At 38.4% G+C, this 25288-nt stretch overlaps 1 protein-coding gene across 1 annotated transcript in view; it reads left to right on the forward strand.

Moving 5' to 3' along the window:
- Positions 1-25288, forward strand: part of EFCAB7 (EF-hand calcium binding domain 7) — a 56069-nt gene that overhangs the window by 20280 nt on the left and 10501 nt on the right. The window contains exons 7-11 of the mRNA XM_080656027.1: positions 3732-3873; positions 7583-7692; positions 11973-12130; positions 12759-12892; positions 22008-22156. Of these exons, the coding sequence (XP_080512153.1) occupies positions 3732-3873; positions 7583-7692; positions 11973-12130; positions 12759-12892; positions 22008-22156 (693 nt within the window). The remainder of the gene's footprint in view (positions 1-3731; positions 3874-7582; positions 7693-11972; positions 12131-12758; positions 12893-22007; positions 22157-25288) is intronic.

Genomic DNA, 25288 nt, shown 5'->3' on the forward strand with positions numbered 1-25288 from the left:
TTCATGTTGTCCCACAGCTCTCTTAAGCTGTCTTCCTGTTTTTTAATGTTTTATTTTTCCTTTTGGTTCTCTGAATGATTTTTTTCACCCTGAGCTTCCCATAATCTGCTTTGTATTCCTTCCAATGTGTTCTTTATTTGTGCTATGTCATTCTTTATTTCTGTTTTCTTTTTTCAGGAAAAACCCTTTATTTTAGATGTACTAGTACAGTGACTCAGGGGAATCTGTTTCCAAATCCTGAGTCTATTTTTGATTTCATAGTTACTATATCTTTTCTCATGTTGTTGATCATCTTTACCATCATTATTCTGAACTCTATATCAAGTAAATTTCTTATCTTCATTTCATTTATCTCTTCTTCTGAAGAATTCTCTTGTTCTTTCATTTGGGGGTTGTTTCTTTGTCTCCTCATTTTGGCTGCCTGTTTGGGTTTGTGACTATGTATTAGGTTGATCTGCTATGTCTCTCAGTTTCTAGTTCAGGACAATGCCAAACACTGTGTTTGTCTAATTAGGTCAGGCAAAGACTCAAAGCCTCCAGAGAATGCCTCTGCCTACAGACTGATAGGATTTTGTTTTTTTTTTATATTTTATTGATTTTTTACAGAGAGGAAGGAAGAGGGATAGATAGTCAGAAACATCGATGAGAGAGAAACATCGATCAGTTGCCTCCTGCACACCTCCTACCGGGGATGTGCCCGCAACCAAGGTACATGCCCCCAACCGGAATCGAACCTGGGACCCTTCAGTTCGCAGGCTGACGCTCCATCCACTGAGCCAAACCGGTTTTGGCAGACTGATAGGATTTTGTCTTGATTTGCCCACAGGCAATCCTCCACAGGTGTGGCGAGAGTTTGTTTGTTTTTTAACAGGGTGGGGCAATTTCTTCTGCCTGGAGGCTAATTGTTATTCTCAGCCTCTTACTAGGCCACCGTAGGGCAAGGTGTTTTCCAATATGGTGGATCAACTGTCTCTCCCCCCAGGCAAGCCACCTATATAGCAAATGTCTGTGTGAGAAAGGTGACCTCTACAGCATGAGGGAATGACTCAGCACAGGAAGCCTTCTGAGCTCTAACCCCAAAGCCCCTGGGCCTGGCTTCTGCTCACACAGTTCCAGTCCACTCTGCCGGAGCACAAGGTGAGTGGCTCCACAGAGAATTTTGTGCAATAGCCATTTAAGAGGGTGCCTGGATTTCCAGCTGTCTCTCCTTGGCAGACAGCAATGCTATTACTTTTCATAGCCAGATGTTGTGTGGGTACCCTTCTCAGTTCTATTGCTCTCTGCTGGGGAGCACAGCTTGGGAAATAGACCCCAGAGTTCTCAGGGGCAACCCCCCACAGCTGAGATAACTCTCAGGAACTGCAGTTTCTGTCTGTGGGAGCCTGGCCAGCCCTTTCACGCCTCTGCCCCTCCTACCAGTCTCTATGCCATCTCCTCTTTTGGTTCTCGGTTATCAGGATTCTCTCCAGTGAGTCTTCTGTTGGTTATTCAGGAAGTTTTTCTGTATTTTAGTTGTAATTCCAGTTTGGTCCTGGGAGCATATCCATGTAGCATCCACTTACTCTGCTGCCATTTTTAATCCTACCACCCAACTTTTGAATGATAACACTACTGATCACGTTATAGTAATGGCAAAATTATTACATTATACACCATTAGTGACATAAAATTAGCATCTCTCTTACAAAGCAATATGGGAACACATCACTAGCCTTAAAAAATATACATACTTTTGTCTAGAAGTTCTTCTGAAGGATATTATTTATTAGAAGAAAAAATTTAGATAAAATAATATTTATTTTAGCATTGTCTATGCTGATGAGAAATTCAAAATGACCTACATGTCCAACATTTTAAAAATAGTTAAGTAAGTAATGGTATACCAACTCAATGGGTAATTATAGAACCAGTTAAATTGAAATTTTGAATATTGCTTAGCAAAAAATTTTTTTAAAGAGACAAGGTTAGCTTTATTTATTTATTTATTTATTTATTTATTTATTTATAGTCCTCACCTGAAGATACATGTTTTTTTAAATTGATTTTTAGAGAGAGATCAATATAAAAGAGGAACATCGATTGATTGCCTCCTGTACACCCTAACCCAGATTGAACCTGCAACCTAGGTATATGCCCTGACCAGGAATCAAACCCGCAACCTTTTGGTGTATGGGACAATGCTCCAACCAACCGAGCCACCCGGCCAGGGCTGTGTCTTTTAAGTGCCATATAAGTCTTTCTATAATGGATTAATAATATTTTTATATTGTTGTTATACAGCAAATACACACCTTTTTAGTAGTTATCTTAATATTATTAAAACCTTTAGTTTATTATTTAAATATCCTTACAGATAATTTTTCATAATCATTCTTTGTAAAGTAACTTCAAAATCTCATTAATATTTTTGGAAGTTATTAGGAGTAGAATAGATATATGTGCTACATTATAGCTAAGCAAGTCTACTAATGATAAAGTGAAAAGCATTTTTGCACAGATCTATGGCAATGGCACAATTTCTTATACCTTGAATAGAGAATCCTTTACTTTCTATATAAGGAGCCATCTTCATGTTGTGTATAATTCTAGTTATGAGATCCCATATATACATATTCAGGTGGATTAGGAAAAGGGATTTAGGCTAAACCAAGAGATGGTAGAGCCAATTTTATAGAATTTTTTTTCTCAAAACTGATACTTATTAGTATTTTGCTATAGCTCTGAAACTAAGTGAGTTTTCTTTTAGTATGTAAACTTGAAACAATTATTTTCATTGTCACATACTTTATCTTTTAAATACAAAGTCCTTTTACTTTTTCTTTCAACAGATCAGTTTTAGCAGTCCTTACTTCTTCATTCCTACTATAACCCTTATTATTGCAGCATGTTTATTTATTACTAGAGGCCCGGTTCACGAAATTCGTGCACTTTGTCAGGGGGAGCCCTCAGCCCAGCCTGTGCCCTCTCACAGTCCAGGAGCCCTTGGGGGATGTCTGACTGCCAGTTTAGTGCTGCTGTGGAGGTGGGAGAGGCTCCTGCCACTGACACTGTGCTCGCCAGCTGTGAGCCCTACTTCTAGCTGAGCGGCACTCCCCCTGTGGGAGTGCACTGACCACCAGGGGGCAGCTCCTGCATTGAGCATCTGCCCCCTGGTGGTCAGTGTGCATCATAGTGACCGGTCATTCAGACATTTGGTTGATTTGCATATTAGCCTTTTATTATATAGGATTTTGTTTCAATACTTCTCTCATGCTCATGAACTTTATTTTTTTTAACTTCTTTTCTTCATTATGTTTTTTTTTCCTAACTTGTCATTATCCAAGTTCGGCTGACCCTTCAAGATACAGTTCATGGATTGCTCTCTCAGTTTATATTGATGAACTCCTCCCCTCCTCCCCTACAACTGCGTGCGCGCTCATGCGCGCACACACACATACACACAATCAGACAAACATTGAGGACCTACAATGTGTCAGGCACTATTTTAGGAACTGCAGTTATAATATTTTGCATATATAATTCTTTTTTTGTTCTAACCATATACTACTATCAATTACAATTGAATTGTGTCATGTCTGTTTTTTACCTCTTAATGACAGTTGCAAATTTCTGGAAGTCAATGCTCTATTTACAGTTCTTTTATATCCTCCTCAGATTTCTCCTTCTTGCTATGCATGCTGACAACATTTAGTAAACATAGTTTGAAAAAAAATTTTTTTTCTTTATTTCAGGAGTGGCAATGTGTACAATCAAAAGGTTGCTTTTTCTTAGAAGAAAATGGTGAGATCATTAGTCATCAATACAGGATGCAAATAGCTCAGAGGTCCATGGTTTATTTAACAATTAAACCATTAAATCTGAGCCAAGTTGAAGGCAAGTTTAAAATTTTTATGTATTTTAACCCTCTTTGAAAATACTTATGTAAGTATGTGATAGTCTTATTTAGTCAAGAAGATAATCTGCCTAAGAAACATGTGGTTACATACATTTAAAGAAAGAGTTAGTTTATACATTGACTGTTACCATATTTTGCAAAGCAAGTAAGTTGCTTTTTGTATATGTTTAAAGCATGTTTTATTTTAAAATCTTATGACATAGAATTAACTTCTCATTTGCTAATTAATCCTTAGCTTTGTCACTTACCAGATTTTAGTAAAAGGCGAAAGATTTATGCGATCTAAAGAGAAACCAGAGTATTACTTACCAGATTTTAGAATTATTATGTTGAGAAGTTCTATAGAAATGTAATTTAAGACAATATGAACTGTAAGTATTTTTTAATAACTCCAGAGCCGTTTGTCATATGACTTAGACAATTCTTATTAATAATTACTGCATTCATGGTAATATTCTTTTTTTGTACACAAATGCTAGGTAAAAATTAGTAATTTCCTAGTGTCTAAAATGGTTATTATATAATTTAATAATTCCCTAGAAAGCCTTTTAATGTTGCTCGTTCTAAATATCAATATCTTCTTTCATTCTGTTTACATATAAAACTTTTCTAACTAGAGGGTTCTTCCCCATTCCCATTCTTTTTTCCTTCTAACGTAGATTCACCGTATATCTTTTAGGATACTTACAACATTTGGTAGTTGATGCTTTTAAATAGTAATTACAATAGTCATTTTTTAAATAAAGGTGTCAAGATAGGCCAGCAAATTCAATGTAGTTTTTAATTCTTCATATTCTTACAAAAAAGATTTCCTTATTCATTTATTTCTCAAATACTTATTGAGAATTTATATACTTAGTAGCATTTTAGGTGCTTAGGATACATCAGAATACAAAAAAGACAAAAATGCCTGCCCTTACGAACTTACATTCTAGTGGGGGAAAGAATAAATAATAAACATAATAAATAGTAAATGACATGTATGTTAGAAGGTGGTAAGTGCTATAAGAAAAACATAGGGGAAAGGGGGCATTGTGAATGCTGAGGGAATATGGGTTGTCATTGAAATGGAGTGGTTAGTGTATGCTTCATTAAGAAGCTGATATTTGAGCAAAGACTTTGAAAGAAGTATATCAATTGTCAACTGCTACATAACAAGCTACCCCAAAACTCAGTAGCTTAAAATAATTAAACATTTGTTTGCTCATGAGCTTGTCTCCTGGATAGTTCTTTTGGTCCGAGTTAGGCTTGGCTTTTCTCTGTAGGGCTCACACATGCACCTGTGTCAGCTGCTGGTTAGCTGCTGTCTGGGCTCTCTACTCTGTATGGGGTCTATGGGCTCTCAGTTGGGACAGTTTGACTCTGCCTCATTTAACCTTTTTTTTTCTTTTAAGATTTTTTTTTTTTTAGAAAGAGAGGCAGGATGAGCGGGAGAAAGAAACATTGATGTAAAAGCGAAACGTAGATTGGCCACCTCCCAAACTCCCCTTACCCGCACCCTGGGGATGTGCACTCACTGGGAATTGAACCAGCAACCTTTTGGTACATGGAACAAAGCCCAACCAACTGAGCCACACCGGACAGGGCCTCATATAATCTCTTACCATCTAGTTAACTAGCCTGGACTTGTTGTCATGGTGTAACAGGGATCTTTGAGAGAAAACAGAAGCACCACAGGTCCTCCCGATGCCTGGGCTCAGAAATGGCATGTTTCTTCTTGTTGCTCACAGCAAGTCATAAGACAAGTCCAGATTTACAAAGTGAAGAAATAGACAACCTCTTGATGAAGGAGCTGCAGAGTCACATTGCAAAGGGCTGTAGATACAGATAGGAAAAGCCATTTTTGTTGCCTTCCGTCGAAGACAAGGGGGTGTGCTTTTTGGGTGTAGGGTGTTGGGAAGGATGAGTGAAGAATGGAGGAGGTTAGTGTGTGCATGGTTTAGAAGAAGAGCAAGGGGCTAGAGAGTGTCTAGAATTAGGTAAGGCAACTATGAGGAACAAGGACAAAATCAGGTAGAGGGTTTTTACCCCCGTGAGGACGTGGCCTTTAATCTGAGGGAAATGAAGAACCTTTAGAAGGATTTTTTCCCATGGCTGCCATCAAGATTTTCTTTTTCTTTTATTTTCAGCAGTTTGAATATGTGCTTGGTAGTTTTGCTTTTCTTGTTGATACTGTTTGCTTTGGGTTTTTGTTTGTTTGTCTGTTTGTTTTGTATTTATCCTACTTAGGGCTCTCTGAGTATCTTGGATTTTTTTTTTTTTAATATATTTTATTGACATTTTACAGAGAGGACGGGAGAGGGACAGAGAGCTAGAAACATCGATGAGAGAGGAACATCGATCGGCTGCCTCCTGCACACCTCCCACTGGGGATGTGCCTGCAACCAAGGTACATGCCCTTGACCGGAATCGAACCCGGGACCCTTCAGTCCGCAGGTCGACGCTCTATCCACTGAGCCAAACCGGTTTCGGCAGTATCTTGGATTTATGGCTTGTTGTCTTTTATAATTTTTAGAAAAATGTCCACCTTTATTTCTTCAAATATTGCTCTGCCCTCTGTCTTTTTTATCCACTTGTACAGTGCCTGACATCTTGTCCTCCTGTTTTGTTTTATTTTTATCACAAATAAGCCAGTGCTTGCATATCCTCTCTCCTTTGAAAAGTCTGTCTTTCCTTGGATTTCAGGCTATTTGGTGACCCTGTGACCTCAGCTCTGAATGGGTTCAAGAAAATTTATGATTTTGTAGTTCATGCATTTTTCCTTATTGTTTCGGTGGGAGAACATTTTTCCAACTCCCAACTCCATGAGAAGATTATGAGTAGAGGCAGGACATAATCTGACTTGTATTTTATCAAGATCAGTCAGATTGCCATATTGAAAATAGACTGAAGGGTGCCCAGGAGAAAGCAAGGAGACTAGCTAGAGTGCTATTGCAGAATTCTAGGAGGTAAGTGATTATGTTTTGAACTGGGATGTACAAAGGATCAGAAGTAAAAATTCTGGAGATATTTTGAAGGTTGGACCATAGGGTTTCCTGAGGATTGGTTGTGATATATGAGAAAAGAAAAAAGTTAAAGATGACTCCAAGATTTCTGGCTTGAGCAAATGAAAGGAATGACTTACTATTAACTGAGATTGAGAAGAGTATAGCTGGACAGTGTTTTTAAAGGGGTTGGGAAAGGTCAGTTTTAGATATAGAAATCCAAGTGGAAATGTTAAATAGGCAGTTGTTTATATGGGTCTAATGTTGAGAGGTAAGGTTCTAGCAGCTAGAATATAGCTGAAGATACAAATTTTGGAGTTGTTAACACAAAGATGGTGTCTGACATCTCTTTTTCCAACTATGTTTTTCCGCAGGTAACCAGTGCTTGCATCCCTTCTCTCCCTAAAAGGGTTTGTTTTTCTTTGGATTTCAGGCTTCTTGGTTGCTTTGCAACCTCAGCTCTTTGATGAATTCAAGAAAATTTTTGATTTTTAGAAAGTGTGTATATGGAGAATGTTTGTAACAAGCTCACTGTATATAAGTATGTGCCTTATTGCAAATGCAATTATGTTTTCATATAAAAGTAGAATGTGTATTTCTAAAAAAGAAATCCAATGGGAAAAGAAACCACTAACTTCTTCTTTAAACGGGACAGACAAAGTAGTGATTGCTTATTTTAAGATTTTGGGTTTTTTATTTGTAGGAAAACCATCACCTTGGTTATCAGTTGATACTGCCTTGTATATTCTTAAGGAAAATGAGAATCAAGCAAACCTACAGCTCATGTGTTTTACTGAACTACGAAATAGAGAAGTATACATATTTATTTTCTAATATTTAGTTTAAAAATATAGTATGAATTCAAGTTTGGGGACAATAGTAGTTTTTCTATATTTTATTTTTTTAACTTTTGTATATTTTCTTCCAATTAAGGCATATACAGTACTTAAACACTATGAATATTACATATGTTTATTGTGAAGGACTATTTCTTGGTCGCTGAGATTTAAAAATTGAGGCTTGATTGGCAGTCTTAGCTTCATAACTTAACAGTTGTATGACATTGTACTTCACTTTCCTCTTCTCTAAATACCCGATTCCACACATGAGAACATTTTTTGTTAGACTCAAAAAAAAAAGGGTTGATACCAGTGGACATTTTCCCCCTAAATGCAAGTAATTCAAGACTTGGGAAAAGTTGCTTTAGATGTTTATTTTACTTATATACTACTGCAAAAAAGAAAAACGTCAAGATTACTATCCTCAGGCTTGACTCATATTATGGGGTTCAAAAATAGATTGATCTCAAGAAATGCTTTTAAATGATTTTATATGTTTCTCATAGGGTTGCTCTGATCTTTTCTAATTATATATTTACTCAGAAGCCAAAAATGTGAGGCAGATACATAAATGTGGCTATTTATTTTATGAGGACTACAAAATACATCTGCTACACAACAGGAATAATACTATTCAAGGGCTTACTGCAATATCATATTTAATCTTTATATAGGTCCAACGACAGACAAACATTTCCCTGATGGAATGTTATATAAAAGTCTTTATTGTAGACTTCCTAACAGACAAGAATAGTTATAGGCAAGAAACAAATAAAATGACAAAAGTTAATGTTTGACTAAACTCCTCTTCAGAACTGACTACAAAGTTAAGTTCAAGATAAAGCATTGTCTAACTCTAAAACAATAGCTTTTCCCATTTTTGCTTTGGATAAAATTACTTTCTTATGAGATTGCATGTGTAAAAATGTTAGTACATAGCAAGCCTGTAATAAAGTTTGAATGAGTTTCTATTTACCCCTTTACTATATGGGCTTCTGGTTATCTGTAATATGTCATATTTACAAAGGACTTTTCATTTTTAGTTTTAGTTTCACAAATTTTCTTTAAAAAGAATTTTGTGCCCATGAAAGACTTTCCATTTGCCATCCACAGTGGCAATTCATGGTTATATGTGGAGGTTCATGGGAAAACATATATTAGGAAGTAGCAAGAATTGTTTTTCACTCCTGGGTATCAGTCTACATCTGGCCAGTCTAAAAGATTATGGCTTCCAAAGGATGGCTTTAATCAATCTTTAATCTTCAAAATGACTCTCAGTTTTATTAGGTTGCTTCTTGCATTAAAATAGGACATGGTCACTTTAAGATGATTATGGTTACCCTGATTTGTGAGGGCAGAAGTAGAGCTGATCCTAGAATACAGATGAGCAATTTTATTTTGGATATGCGTACACAGGATGACCTAAAATATACCTGGGTTTTGAACATAATACCCGACAGAAATCCCTAGAGCTATTCTGTATTGAAGGGCAAATAGCTGACAGAACATTCTTAGAATTAATATGTTTGACAGAGACAACCCCTAGGTTTTATAGGAAGCCATCAGACTTCAGAAAGTACCTAGAAGGTTCATAGAGAGATACCATTTTGCTTTATTTTATAGAACAAGAGAATAAAATATTTCCCTATACAAATATCCTGGCACTCATTATAAATATCCTGTGATGGAAAATAATTTTATATACGGTAGATTTACATGGGATTCTGTTATCTTGTTTTATAGTCCATCTGTATAATAAAAAGCCTGTGGTGCCATCACGACCAAATGAGCAGTGGCTCTCGCGGCGGGTGGGGTGGGGTGCCAACTACTAGCGGCAGAGAGCTATGAGCGGTCGAGGGCAGGGCATGAGCTATGAGCAGTGATGGGCAGGGCGGCCAGCTGAGCCAAGTGGAAGCGAGCTACTCGTGCACGATTTTGTGCGTGCTGGGCCTCTTGTATTACATAATAGAAAAATTCCAGTGTGTTTGTCTATAGAATTGGATTCTTATGAATATGGCTAATTTATATAAATAGTTTAATCTTTTAAATATATTTAAATTTTATTTTGTGTCATTGAAATCTGAGTTACAAATTATATATTTATATATGAATCATATTAGGGAACTGTACCCTGGAAAAATTAATCTAAGATCTCTGTCTTTGCTTTCTGTTGAAGATATTTGCTTCACAATCATTTTTGAACATGATTGGAAAAGATTTAAAAATTATATAATTTTTTACCTGTTATAGTTTTTTTTTTTTTTTTTTAATATACACTGAGTGGCCAGATTATTATGATTGACAGTGGCAGATTGACCATCACTCCAACACACAAGATGGCTGCCCCCACGTGGTCAAAGATCCTGCCCCCATGTGGACACAAGATGGCCACCAGAAGATGCCCAGCAGGGGAGGGCAGTTGGGAGGGACCAAGCCTGCAAGGGAAGGCATAATAATCTGGCCACTCAGTGTATATCCTATCTAATAAAAGAGTAATATGCAAATTAACCATCACTCTGCTACACCCACAAGCCACGTCTACTAGCCAATCAGGAACAAGTATGCAAATCAACCCCAACCAAGATGGCTGCAGCCACGGAGAGAGCAGGAGGGAGGCTTGGGTTTCCCTGGCGATGGAGGAAGCCAAGCTTTCCACACACCCTGGCCGGCCCAGGCCTCCGCTTAAGGCTACAAAGTTTCAATTCTAGAAGATAAATAAATCCCAACAGAAATGGCTGCCGCCACGGAGGGAGCAGAAGGCTTGGCTCTGCTCCAGGCTACAAAGTTTCAATTGTAGAAGATAAATAAATTCCAGATACCAGGGCCTCCGCTTGGGTAGCTGGGGGGCATGGCCGGCCTGCAAACCACCACAGACCCCTCGCCCAGGCCACCCCACGCCCAAGGGAACCCCCACCTTGATCCAGGATACCCTTCAGGGCAAACCAGCTGGCCCCCACCCATGCAACAGGCCTCTATCCTATCTAATAAAAGAGTAATATGCAGATTGACCATCACTCCAACACACAAGATGGCTGCCCCCACGTGGTCAAAGGTCCTGCCCCCATATGGACACAAGATGGCCACCACAAGATGCCCAGCAGGGGAGGGCAGTTGGGAGGGACCAGGCATGCAAGGGAAGGCAGTTGTGGGCGATCAGGCCAGCAGGGGAGGGCAGTTAGGAGGGACCAGGCCTGCAAGGGAGGGCAGTTGGGGGTGATCAAGCCTGCAGGGGAGGGCAGTTAGGGGTGACCAGGCTGGCAGAGGGAAGTTGGGGGCAAACAGGCTGGCAGGTGAGCAGTTAGACATCAAGCAGGCTGGCAGGGGAGTGGTTAGGGGGTGATCAGGCTGGCAGGCAGAAGCAGTTAGGGGCAATCAGGAAGGCAGGCTGGCGAGCAGTTGGGAGCCAGCAGTCCTGGATTGTGAGAGGGATCCCAGATTGGAGAGGGTGCAGGCTGGGCTGAGGGACACCTCCCCCCCTTGCACAAATTTCATGCACTGGGCCACTAGTGTGTGTGTGTGTGTGTGTGTGTGTGTGTGTGTGTGTGTGTATATATATATATATATATATATATATATATATATATATATATATATATATTAGAGGCCTGGTGCATGAATTCATGCATGGGTGGGGTCCAGCCAGCCTGGCCAGGGGGAGAGGACATGGGCGGTTGGCTGGCCTGCCTGCTGGTCGAACTCCTGGTCGAGGGGACAATTTGCATATTAGCCTTTTATTATATAGGATGTACACTGAGTGGCCAGATTATTATGATCTCTGAATGCATAATAATCTGGCCACTCAGTGTATATCTTTATTGATTTGAGAGAGGAAGGGGGAGGGAAAGAGAGATAGAAACATCAATGATGAGAAGGAATCATTGATTGGCTGCCTCCTGCATGTCCCCTACTGGGGATCAAGCCTGTAACCTAGGCATGTGCCCTTGGCCAGAATCGAACCTGGGACCCTTCAGTCTGCAGGCTGACTCTCTATCCACTAAGCCAAACCAGCTAGGGCCCTGTTATAGTTTTAAGCATTAAAAAAAGATAGAACTACATGGAATTATATCTAATAGTTTTTATACTAGAGTTACCATTGAAAAAAGATTTTGAAGCCTGTAAAAGATTGATAAAACTAAAATAGAATTGGTGAATATTGATTTTAAAATTTATTTCTAATGCTTCTTTTTCAGAAGGATGATGAAAAGTCATTAAGATTTATTGTGGTTTTTAAAATTATTATTCTTTTCAAAACAGGTTTTTGGATGGACTGGTGAACTAGGACCTGGAATTTATTGGTTAATTCCTTCCACAACTGGCTGTAGGCTGAGGAAAGAAATAAAACCAATAACAGAAGAAGCCCAGCTTGTGTGTAGGGATGAAACAGGGGAATTGTTTCTTACAAAGGAATTTAGGTAAGTCTTGTTTCTGAAGGTTAGAACTTAACATTTAGACTGGATACATGTATATTAATAGCCTGTCTTCCACCCTTTCCTTTGGGCAGCTGCCACTCCCACCCCATGATTCTAATTCAATAATTCAACTCTTTTACTAGGCTTCTGGAAGTGACCTTCCATTCACAGGTCTGGGATTGCCATTCATTTCTGGGTTCCATACATTTAGCAAGTCATACATCTCAATTTCTCCTCCAGTAGGCACTGCCTTAAAACTAGATCCTGTTAGTTGCACTGTTGACTTAGATAACTGTGAAATACAAGCACATGGGTGGTTTTCCCATGCCCTAGATACACACAACATCATCTGATAGAAAGGAAGAAGAAAGATTGGAGAAAGGAGATAAGAAGGAAACTACTATTAATTGAGGTCCTACTATATGTTAAGATACAATGATTGCTTTAGAAGCTTCTTTATCTCATACAATACTAGACTGAGTAAAAATGTACATTTGAATACATTAGCTTTATAGTTCACAAAAACTGTTCAATGCCTTGATATTACTTCCTTTTGAAAGTTATCTTTATAGAAAGCTTTAGTCAAGTTGCCTTGGAGACAAGAAATAATTTGCTGTTTTTATAATTTTAGGTCAACTTTATCAGATATATTTGAAATAATTGACTTAGATGGAAATGGTCTTCTTAGTCTTGAAGAATATAATTTTTTTGAATTGAGAACAAGTGGTGAGAAATGTGATGAAGATGCTTGGGCTGTCTGCAGAGGTAAGCACTTTTCTTTTTTTTAAAACAATATGTTTTTATTGATTTTTTTAGAGAAAGAGGAAGGAAGAGGGACAGATAGAAACATTGATGAGAGGAAGACATCAATCAACTGCCTCCTGCAACCTGGGAATGTACCCTGATCAGGAATCAAATCAGTGACCTGTTAGTTCATGGGTTGATGTTCAACCACTGAGCCACACCAGCTGAGCAGCACTTTTCTTTTTCTTAATGGATTATGTAAAGAAATATGTAGCCCCCCTTTCATTCTTAAGTAGTAAAATGTCAGACTTCTTCATGGAATATTATTATAGCAACTACTGGCTCAGTGCACAAAATTCGTGCACGGAGCGGGGGCGTTCCCTCAGCCCAGCCTGCACCCCCTCCAATCGGGGACCCTTTGGGAGATGTCTGACTGCCGGTTTAGGCCTGATCCCTGTGGCAGTCGGACATCCCTCTCGCAACCTGGGACCGCTGGCTCCTAACTGCTCACCTGCCTGCCTGCCTGATCACCCCTAACTGCCTCTGCCTGCCTGCCTGATTGCCCCTAACTCCTCTGCCTACCTGCCCAATCACCCCTAACCTCTCTGCCTGCCTGCCTGATTGCCCCTAACTGCCCTCCCCTGCCGGCCTGATCTTGCCCCCAACTGCTTCTGCCTGCCTGATCACCCCTAATTGCCCTCCCCTGCCAGCCTGATCTTGCTCCCAACTGCCCTCCCCTGCCAGCCTGGTTGCCCCCAACTGCCCTCCCCTGCTGGCCTGATCTCGACCCCAACTGCCCTCCCCTGCTGGCCTGATCTCACCCCCAACTACTCTTCCCTGCCGGCCTGATCATCCCTAACTGCCTCTGCCTGCCTGATCACCCCTGACTGTCCTCCCCTGCTGGCCTGATCTTGCCCCCAACTGCCCTCCCCTTCCGGCCTGATCTCGCCCCCAATTGCCTTAAAACCCCTCCTCAGCCCCCCCTTAGGTTCTGCCTTCGCAGTTCACCCAGATTTAGTTCTGATTGGTCAATTTCTATGCCAGTCAGCGTCAAAAGCTCCACCTCCTAGGCAGCCATTGGCTCCTCGCACTTCACCCAGATTTGGTTCTGATTGGTCGGTTTCTATGCCAGTCAGCGTTTCTGGTCCTATCTTTGGGCCTGATCAGAGAGGCGGGGCTGATCAGCAGCCCCCTCGGAGGCCCAGAGAGAAAGAGAGGTGCGCTGCTGGCCAGGCCTGGAGAGAAAGAGAGACAAGGGCTGATCAACAGCTGCCACAGAGGCTGCGATCAGACCCTGCCTCTTTCTTCAGGCCTCTCTCCAGGCCTGATCCGCAGCCCCCGCAGCAGTCAGTGCTGGGTTGCCATGCCCGCAGTGGCAGCAATCACTGCTGGGTCACCATGGCAACCCAGCACTGACTACAGGACTGACTTCCAGTGTTCAGTCAAGCCTTCGGTCGTTACAGTCACTGCCTTTTTATATATATAGATTGTTTGTAGATCATAAAAATGTAAACATTTATTTTACTTAAACTGATAGTTGGTAGAGTACTCAAAGAAAATATGAATTATAGTACTTAGTTGTAATTTTGTATTCAACCTGTGCTCTTTGGCACTTAGAATGTAAAAAACTTTGCCCTAGCCCTAGCCGGTTTGTCTCAGTGGATAGAGTGTCAGACTGTGGACTGAAGGGTCCTGGGTTTGATTCCAGTAAAGGGCACATGCCTGGTAGCAGGCTCCATCCCTAGTAGGGGGTGTGCAGGAGGCAGCCAATCAATTATTCTCTCATTATTGATGTTTCTATCTCTCTCCTTCTCCCTTCCTCTCTGAAATCAATAAAAATACATAAAAAAATTTCAAAGAAACAAACAAACGAAAAACACTTTGCCCTAGATCTTGATATCAATGGGACTGTAGTGGTCAAGAACCCAAAACTGTGCCCAGGAGAAGGCAGCAAAGATCTAATCAACTAGAGTTTTACTAAAAATTAAGTTTCCAGGAAGTTGTTTATACCTATTAAGAATGCTTTGGGGTTTTTGTATTCAAGTTAAATTATAAAATTGCATTCATGGAAGTATGGAAACCAAAAATACCAAAGAAATATGCTGAGAATGAGGCAAAAGCAATTGTCACTTAGGAGGAGTGTGTGAATTGGGTGGGGCTTTATATTTAAGACAAGGACTAAAAGGCCAAAGGGGAAAACCAAAAAGCCATAGCCAGAACAAGAAGTTTGAGGAGGAACAAATACCAGATTAATTCACATATATCTATCACTGGGGCAGTACTGTGTCCTACTCTTCTGGTTCTTAAAATGATCTAAGCATGGCAAAGTCAGTGAGCCAAATGGGAGTCTGAAAAATATTTATCTAAACAGCAAGTAAGGTAGAAATATTAATATAAAGGTTTTTATAAACAAATTGAGAGATAAAAATCACATAGTCATATCAATTGATGCAGAAAAAGCATTTGACAAAATCCAACACCCTTTCTTGATAAAAACTCTCAGCAAGGTGGGAATAGAAGGATCATACCTCAACATCATAAAAGCCATATATGATAAACCCACAGCCAACATCATACTCAGTGGGCAAAAACTAAAACCATATCCCCTAAGAACAGGAACAAGACAGGGATGCTCACTCTCTCCACTCCTGTTCGACATGGTACTGGAAGTATTAGCCATTGCAATTAGACAAGAAGAAGAAATAAAAGACATCCAAATTGGAAAAGAAAAAGTAAAGCTGTCCTTATTTGCAGATGACATGATATTGTACATAAAAAACCCAAAAGACTCCATCAAAAAACTATTAGACTTAATAAATGAATTCGGCAAGGTAGCAGGATACAAAATTAACGCCAAGAAATCTATGCAATTTCTATACACCAATAGTGAACTTACAGAAAGAGAGACTAAAAAAGCAATCCCATTTACCATCGCACCAAAAAAATTAAGATACCTAGGAATAAACTTAACTAAGGAGATAAAAGACCTATACACGGAAAACTACAGGACACTGAAAAAAGAGATAGAGGAAGACATAAACAGATGGAAGAACATACTATGTTCATGGATTGGTAGAATCAACATCATTAAAATGTCCATACTACCCAAAGCAATCTATAGATTCAATGCATTCCCCATTAAAGTACCAATGGCATATTTCACAGACCTAGAAAGAACTTTCCAAAAATTCATCTGGAATAAAAAAAGACCCCGAATAGCCACAGCAATCCTGAGAAAGAAGAACAATGTAGGTGGGATCTCAATACCAGATTTCAAGCTGTATTACAAGGCCACTGTTCTCAAAACTGCCTGGTACTGGCATAAGAACAGACATATAGACCAATGGAATAGAATAGAGAACCCAGATATCGACCCAAACCATTATGCTCAATTAATATTTGACAAAGGAGGCATGAACATACAATGGAGTCAAGACAGTCTCTTCAATAAATGGTGTTGGGAAAATTGGACAGGTACATGCAAAAAAATGAAACTAGGTCACCAACTTACACCATACACAAAAATAAACTCAAAATGGATAAAGGACTTAAACGTAAGACGGGAAACCATAAAAATACTAGAGGAATCCACAGGCAGAGAAATCTTAGACATATGCCAAAGCAATTTCTTCACCGATACCGCTCCTAGGGCAATGGAAGCTAAAGAGAAAATAAACAAATGGGACTACATCAAAATAAAAAGCTTTTGCACAGCAAAAGAAACCATCAACAAAACAACAAGAAAGCCCACTGTATGGGAGAACATATTTGCAAATGTTATCACTGATAAAGGTTTAATCTCCAACATCTACAGGCAGCTTATACAACTTAATAAAAGGAAGATAAATGATCCAATAAAAAAATGGGAAACGGACCTAAATAGAATCTTTTCAAAAGAAGACAGAAGGAAGGCCAAGAGACATATGAAAACATGCTCAAAGTCACTAATTATCCGAGAGATGCAAATCAAAATGACAATGCGGTACTATCTCACACCTGTCAGAATGGCAACCATCAACAAATCAACAAACGACACGTGCTGGCGAGGATGCGGAGAAAAAGGAACCCTTGTGCACTGCTGGTGGGAATGCAGACTGGTGCAGCCACTGTGGAGAATAGTATGGAGTTTCCTCAAAAAACTAAAAATGGAACTCCCATTTGACTCAGTAATCCCACTTCTAGGAATATACCCCAAGAAACTAGAAACACCAATCAGAAAGGATATATGCACCCCTATGTTCATAGCAGCACAATTCACCATAGCTAAGATTTGGAAACAGCCTAAATGCCCATCAGCAGATGAGTGGATTAGTAAACTATGGTGCATCTACACAATGGAATACTAAGCGGCTATAAAAAAGAAGGAACTCTTACCATTTGCCCCAGCATGGATGGACCTGGAGAGCATTATGTTAAGTGAAATAAGCCATGCAATGAAAGAAAAATACCATATGATCTCACTCATTTATGGAAAATAAAGAACATTATAACCTGATGAACAAAAAGATACAGAGGCAGTAAAGCACGAGACTGTCAAATTACAGTGGGAAGGCTGGGGAGTGTTGGAGAGGGGGGGGGGGAAAGAGATCAACCAAAGGACTTGTATGCATGCATATAAGCACACCAATGGACACAAGACACTGGGGGGTGGGGGTGGGATGAGGGCACGCGACAGGGGGTAGGGGAGGCTGGGGGAAGGTCAATGTGGAAAAAAAGAGATATATGTACTAATATACGTAAAACTTTAAACAATAAAAAAAATGGAAAAAAGGGTTTTTAAAAATGTATCTCTTTTAAACTGAAAGTTTATATAGTATAATCAATAATAAGAAATCTATATTGACTTATAATATTAAATTTTGCTTAACAAGATTGATAATGCACTTAAGTGTATTATTTTTAGAATGATGCTATTATCTTGTAACTTTAATGATATAACCTTTCAATTCTCTATCGTTTGCACTAGACCATAGTCCATAAGAGTGATTCATAATTAGGATTTTCTTACTATAAAGTTATTGATAAATATAATTTGTTTAATAATTTAATTAAATTGGTAGAGTTGATAGTTAACGTTTTTTGAAAACTTATCATGTACTAGGTGGAAGCACTTCCACATATCAACTCTCTGAGATATGTGCTATTATTCTCATTTTACAAATAAGGAATCAGAATAAAAGAGGATAAGCCACTTGAGCATGGTTAGACAGCAAAAAATTTCACAGCTGAATTTCAAACCTAGGCAGTCAGACTCCAGAACCTTAAGCACCATGCTATAAAAAATACCCAAGAATGGTTGACTTAAAAAGTGATTTGGGGGGAATGTCTCCTTTACCAACATTAATAATACTACAAAGAAACAGGCTTTTTAGATTCTGAAATGTTTATATTTTTAGTCATATATAATATTAATTTTATCCTTTTCCTTGATAATAAGAAAACATTATTTATCTGTAAGATCATTTTAGTAAACTCTTGTTAGACTTAAATGTGCCTTTATTTTATTTTTAGAGAAGTTTTAGGTTTATAGTAAAAATTAAATAGATAATCCATGTATCTTTTCTCCCCCCTCTACCAGTTCTCCCTATTATAAACATGTTGTATTAATTAGTATGGTACATTTGTTAAAATTGATGAATCAATACTGGTACATCATTATTAACTAAAATCCATAGTTTAGATTAGGATTATATTGTGTTGTACAGTTCTTTGGATTTTGACAAATACATAATTTCATGAATCTGGCATTACAGAATCTTTCATTGCCCTAAAAATCCTCTATACTGCACCTATTTATCTACCTATTCCTCCCTCCAAACTTTTGGCAACCACTGATTTTTTTATTGTCTCTATAGTTTTGCCTCTTCCAGAGTATTGTCTTGTTAGAATATCATACAATACATAGCCTTTTCAGACTCTCCTCTTTCACTTCTCAATATGCATTTAGTTTCCTTTATGTCTTTTCAAGGCTTGATAGTTCATTTCTTTTTAGCGCTGAATTATATTTTGTTGTTTGAAAGTACCACAGTTTGTTTATTCACCTATTAAAGGACATCTTGATTACTTCCACTTTTTGGCAATAATGAATATAGTTGTTATAAATAATGCGCAGATTTTTGTGTGTACATAATTTTCAACTCATTTCAATCGTTTCAGTTAATGAATGGTACAGTAATGAAATGGTATTGCTGTATAGCATAGTACAGTGGTCGGCAAACTCATTAATCAACAAAGTGGCAAAATGCGGCTTGCGAGCCGCAGTTTGCCGACCACTGGCATAGTAAACCGGTGTTTAACTTTGAAAGAAGTGTCAAATTGTTTTCCAAAGTGACTGTACCATTTGCATTCACACCAGCAATGAATCCTGTTGTACCATGCAACATTTGGTATTGTCAGTTTTTTGGATTTAGCCATTCTAATATGTGTGTAGTGGTATTTCATTGTTGTTTTATTTTGCAGTTACTTAATGAAATATAACATCGAGTATCTTTTCATATGCTTCTTTGCCATCTGCATATTTTCTTCGTTGAGGTGTCTGTTCAGATCTTTTGTCCATTTTTTAATTAAGATATTTGTTTCCTTATTGTTGAGTTCTTAGTATATATTGGATACAAGTCTTTATCGGATATATGTTTTACAAGTATTTTCTCCCAATCTGTGGCTTGTATTTTCATTTTCTTAATAGTGTCCTTCACAGGGCAGAAGTTTTTAATTTTAGTGAAGTTCCATTTATCAATTTTTTTTTCATGGATCATGCATTTGGTGTTGTAGCTAAAAACTCACAGATATACACAAGTTCACTCAGGTTTTCTTCTGTCATCTTGAAGTTTTATAGACTTGTGTTTTGAGACTATGACCCTTTTGGGTCTATGGTCCATTTTAATTCATTTTTGTGGAAGATGTAAGATCCTTGTCTAGAATTATTTTTTTTTCCATATAGATGTCCAGTTGTTTCGGCACCACTTTTTGAGAAGACTATCCTTACTCCATTGAACTGACTTTGCTCCTTTGTCAAACATTGCATATATTTGTATGGGTCTATTTCTGAGATCTCTATTCAAGTCCACTGATCATTTTGTTTGATTTTTTGCCATTATCACATTGTCTTGATTATTGTAGCTTTAAAGTAAGTCTTAAAGTTGGGTATGTTAACACATTTTTAAAAATTTAATGGAGGATTGATAATTTTAAGTTTTAAAAGTAGATTAGTTTTAATAGTCTTTATAGTACAGTATCTGGATACATTTTTGAAAGTAATAATTTCTTTGGATTATATATCAAATATTAATATTTTTCATTTTGCTTTACTGCATAAGTAGCTCCAACCTCCATTTTAGTGGCTACCATTTCTATGATCAAATTTAATCTTCTTTTTTTTTCTTGTAAAAGTTATGAGACATTTTCCAAACTCTAAATATTTTAAACTATTATTCAGTCATCTACTTTTAAACAGTCATGTCTCTGCTGCTTTTCTTACTATAATGCATACAAAAGGGATATCTCAAATAAGAGTACCCATTTGCCTTGGGTATATTACAGATAGGAGTTGGAAAATGGAATCTTTCTTGTTGCTAGGGCAGTTAACAGAATACCCTATATAATAAGGAGGTAATATGCAAATTGACCCTCATGCCCTCGCATCACAAAATGGCCGCCCCATGTCGTCACAAGATGGGCACCCCCATGTCATCACAATATGGCTGCCCCACATCATCACAAGATGGCCACCACAATATGGCCACACCCACATTGTCACAAGATGGCTGGCAGGGGAGGGCAGTTGGGGGCAACCAGGCCTGCAGGGGAGGGCAGTTGGGGGTGATCGGGCCAGCAGAGGAGGGCAGTTGGGGGGAACCAGGCCTGCAGGGGAGGGCAGTTGGGGGCAACCAGGCCTGCAGGAGAGGGCACTTGGGGGCGACCAAGCCTGCAGGGGAGGGAGGGCAGTTGGGGACAATTGGGCCTGCAGGGGAGGGCAGTTGGAGGTGATCAGGCTTGCAGGGGAGCAGTTAGGTGCCAATCAGGTCAGCAGGGGAGCGGTTAGGGGGCTATCAGGCTGGCAGGCAGAGTGGTTAGGGGTAATCAGGCAGTCAGGCAGGTGAGTGGTTAGGAGCTCGCAATCCCAGATTGTGAGGGATCGGGCCTAAACTGGCAATCGGACATCCCCCATGGGGTCCCAGATTGGAGAGGGTGCAGGCTGGGCTGAGGGACACCCCCCAATGCACAAATTTCATGCACCAGGCCTCTAGTAATTCATAATGAGTAGCTGTTTATTATCTATATTATAGATAAATTTAGGAATTACACATATTTAGATACTTTTGGGTGGATTTAATTTTGCTTGCAAATAATATTTAAATGGACATACTTATATTTGGGACATTCATGAACTCCAAAGTGTTTCCTGTTATCTAACAGTTTTTTAAGGGGACAATTCGGTTAAAATAAGAGTAATTAGGCATATAGCAGTCTCCTTAAATCTGGCACATCCTCATCACCCTTTTGGGGGTTATTACATCAAATCTATCCAAGTTCTGCTGGTTTCAAGTGGCAAATATATATGAAGCATTTTAATTTTTTTGAAATACATAATAGTATCTGCTCTACATAAGCAGGCAGGCTAGAATTTACCTGTTATTACAATTTCCTTTAATTTTGGAATATATTTGCATTATTTATAACTTCAGATTTTGTTTAAAAACTAAAGCATGCATTGTGATGGTTATTAAGCTGAGTTGTGGGAAATTAGACTCAAGCATTTTTTTTTTAAAATAGTTGTCTTCTTTCTTTCTCTCTCCTTCCTTACCTTCCCCCTCCCTTTCTTCCTTTCTTTCGAGAGGAAGGGAGAGAAAGAGAAATATCAATAAGTGGATCAATTTGTTGTTCCACTTATTTATGCATTCATTAGTTGATTCTTGTATGTGTCCTCATCAGAGATCAAACCCACAACCTTGACATATTGGGACAATGCTAACCAACTGAGTTACCCGGCATGTTTTGAGTCATTCCACTTTCACATGGCTCACGGATTCATAAGGTCTCCTTTAAAATAAACATTTATGAATAACAAAAGATAGACTTTTTATTAAATGTATGAAATTTATATTATATAAGGAAGAACTTTTGGTTGTTTTGACAGAGAATTTTGATACAAAGAAGAATGAACTAACAAGACAGGGCTTTATGGATCTGAATCTAATGGAAGCTAATGATCGTGAAGGAGATCCTCGTGACCTCTGGGTAACTCTACTCTCAATGGGCTACAATAAAGCTCTGGAATTAACAGAGGTAAAGCAATCTAAAATTTTTATTGTGGGTTTAATGTACATAATATTTTACCCCATGAACATTTTCCCAATACATGACTTTTAAATTGGGCACTGAAATTCTTGAACTTTAGCATATGAATGAATCCTGGGTGCAACAGCACATTTTTGCTAGTTTATGAAAATTCCTATTTTGAGCTGAAATTTAGTTACTATAAACATTCAGGAACAAAGGAGTTTGAACATTTGATATGCAGAAAAAAATTGTAATCTAAAAAATTATATTTCTTAATTGGTGATGGCTATTTGAGTTGCTAAAGTCTCATTTCTATGGGGAAACTCTTTGTCCTGACAGAATAAAGGCTCAGAATAAGGGGAATGTGTCTAGATGAAAACTGGAATTCTGATTTTTTTGACAAAGGATGCTTCTTGTGGCAGTGCTTTACTTATTTAAAGCACTGTGTATGTGTTAGCTATCATTATTACTCATTAACATGATAGGTACAGAAGTTGAATAAGACTTGTAATAATCCAAAGGAATAATAAAAATTAGGCCCTACTTCTTTTTTATTAATATTTTTTTTATTGATTTCCGAGAGGAAGAGAGAGGGAGAAAGAGATAGAAACATCAATGATGAGAGAGAATCACTGATAGACTGCCTCCTGCACGCCCCCTACTGGGAACTGAGCCCGCAATCTGGGCATATACCATTGGTCAGAATCAAACTTAGAACCTTCAGTTTGCAGGGGGACGCTCTATCCACTGAGCCAAACCAGCTAGGGCTAAGTCCTACTTCTTAAATTCTATATTTTTGTGTTAGGTTTAAAATAAAAAATTTAAGAGTTTCAGGCCACAAATTAGATAACTAGTTTTGTTTATATTCTTAAAATTAAAAATAGTTTATGTTCTTTCTATATATAAATCATCTTAGGGTAACATTAGTACCAACAAATTTTGAGTTTTGAGTGTATTGAGACTTTGGTTTAATTCTTAGTTTTGATATTATTCAAAATCCCTTATAAACCTGTTTTTTGAAAAGTTGTCTGTACTTTTTTGTTGTTATTAATAACTAGAGGCCCGATGCATGAAATTCATGCAAGAATAGGCTTTCCTTTCCCTGGCTGCCAGCACTGGCTTCCCTCTGGGATCCAGGACCCTGGCTTCCCTCTGGCACCTGGGACCCAGGCTTCCCTCCGGCTGCCAGCAGGTAACCGGGACCCGGGCTTCCCTTGCAGCCCCAGCTTTGTCTGGAAGGTCATCTGGAAGGACATCCAGTCTAATTAGCATATTGTGCTTTTATTATTATAGATAGGAGGTAAATAATTACAATCACTTTTATATCCTACTTTAACCTAACATTCACTGAACCCCACATTTTAACCATGGTACAAAATCAGAATCTAATTATGAATAATATTGCATCTGTTGTACATGCTTTCACTTAATAGAGAAATTAGTTAAGAGTAATTTAAAACATTTTATAGCATTTACTGATGTCATTGACCTTTGAAATCATAGGCAAAAAGGATTTTCGAGATAAAACTTTTTAAATTTAAATTTTATTCATTTATTTACTATATAATATATTCACATCATTGGAAATTCAAAAGGTAAAAAAATATATACAGTGGAAATTCAAAGGATGATGAGACCCCAATAAATTTATTATTGGTAAAGGTTGGAATCATTAAGATATATTTTTTAAATTTTAGTAAAAATGTGTGTCAATGCTCAACTAATTTCAGGCTTTTATCTTTTGTTCCCCAAATAAAAAGATGACCATCAGTATGTATAAATTTACTTACTTATTCAGTAATTATTTTTTGGATGCCTATATGTGATAAGCCTCTAATAAATAGGCACTGAGAATACAATGACGAATAAAATAGTCAAAATTTCTGTCCTCAAGGAGAATAATTAATTAAATACAAAAAAAATCATTTCAAAAGTGTTTTCAAAAAATATAAGCTAGAGGTCAAAGTAGAGAACAGGAGGGGAATGAAGGAGATTGGGAAATAAGAGCAGCTCTTTCTGCAGAGATAACTTAAACTTTAACCTGAAGGAGGAGCAGAGGTACCCATGTAAAAAGATGAAAAGAATCTTCCAAGCAGAGAGAACATTACATATGGGGAAGGGAGGGAGCAAAAGTAGGTTTACAGTTGTTCATTTGGAAAATAATACAATCATCTATACTAATAAAATGGTAATATGCTAATTAAACCAGGTCGACAGGACATCTTCTGGACATCCGATGTCCTTCCGGACAAAGCCATGGTGGGCAGGGCCGAGGCAGAGGTGGTTAGGGGTGATCATGCTGGCGGGGGAGAGCAGTTAGGGGCGATCAGGCTGGCATCGGGGAGCAAGCAGTTAGGGGCAAGATCAGGCCATCGCAGGGGAGCAAGCAGTTAGGGGCAAGATCAGGCTGGCGCGGGGGAGCAAGCAGTTAGGGGCAAGATCAACCAGCAGTCAGACACCCACCAAGGGGTCCCAGATTGGAGAGGGTGCAGGCTGGGCTGAGGGACACCCCCCCATGCATGAATTTCGTGCACCGGGCCTCTAGTTAATAAATAATAATACAAGGATAAACTCTTGTTTCGTGTGCTCACAACTATAAACCTATTTTGTCCCACCCTGTATTAAGGCTGTAACATAGGAATGAGCTTCAGTTGTTATAGAGCCTGAAAGATCGGAGTAGCTGGAATATAGGGAGGCAGAAGACTGGGTTGGATGGAGAGGCAAAGGCAACTTGTAGGCTGTGGTAAAGACCGAAAGGTAGACATTAGAAAAATCCATTTCCAAAAGCACAAAACATTTTTAGGCCTCGGATTTTAAAGGTGCTTTTACATTAACTTGGAACTGTTCGTTTGTTTTTATACATTTAGTTCTTTTCAGTACTCTTTATCCACCCATTAAGTTTCATTTGTAAACATAATTCTTTTAGAGCCCTTTGATGAGTTATTTCTATGCCCTTAAAGTTAGAAAAGGGTATTAAATAAGTAATATGACACGAATTAGCTTTAAAACAAATGGAAGAGTGGTACAATGGTTTAAGGAAGTGTTACTGATTTGCTAGAGGTTATAGTTTTCTTTCCTTTTCTGTGAATATTATCCACTAATATGCTAACCAAAAATCAGAATTTTAAGCTTTTTTAT

This window comes from Plecotus auritus (assembly GCF_963455305.1).
Source record: "Plecotus auritus genome assembly, chromosome: 2".
In the NCBI taxonomy this organism is placed as follows: Eukaryota; Metazoa; Chordata; class Mammalia; order Chiroptera; family Vespertilionidae; genus Plecotus; species Plecotus auritus.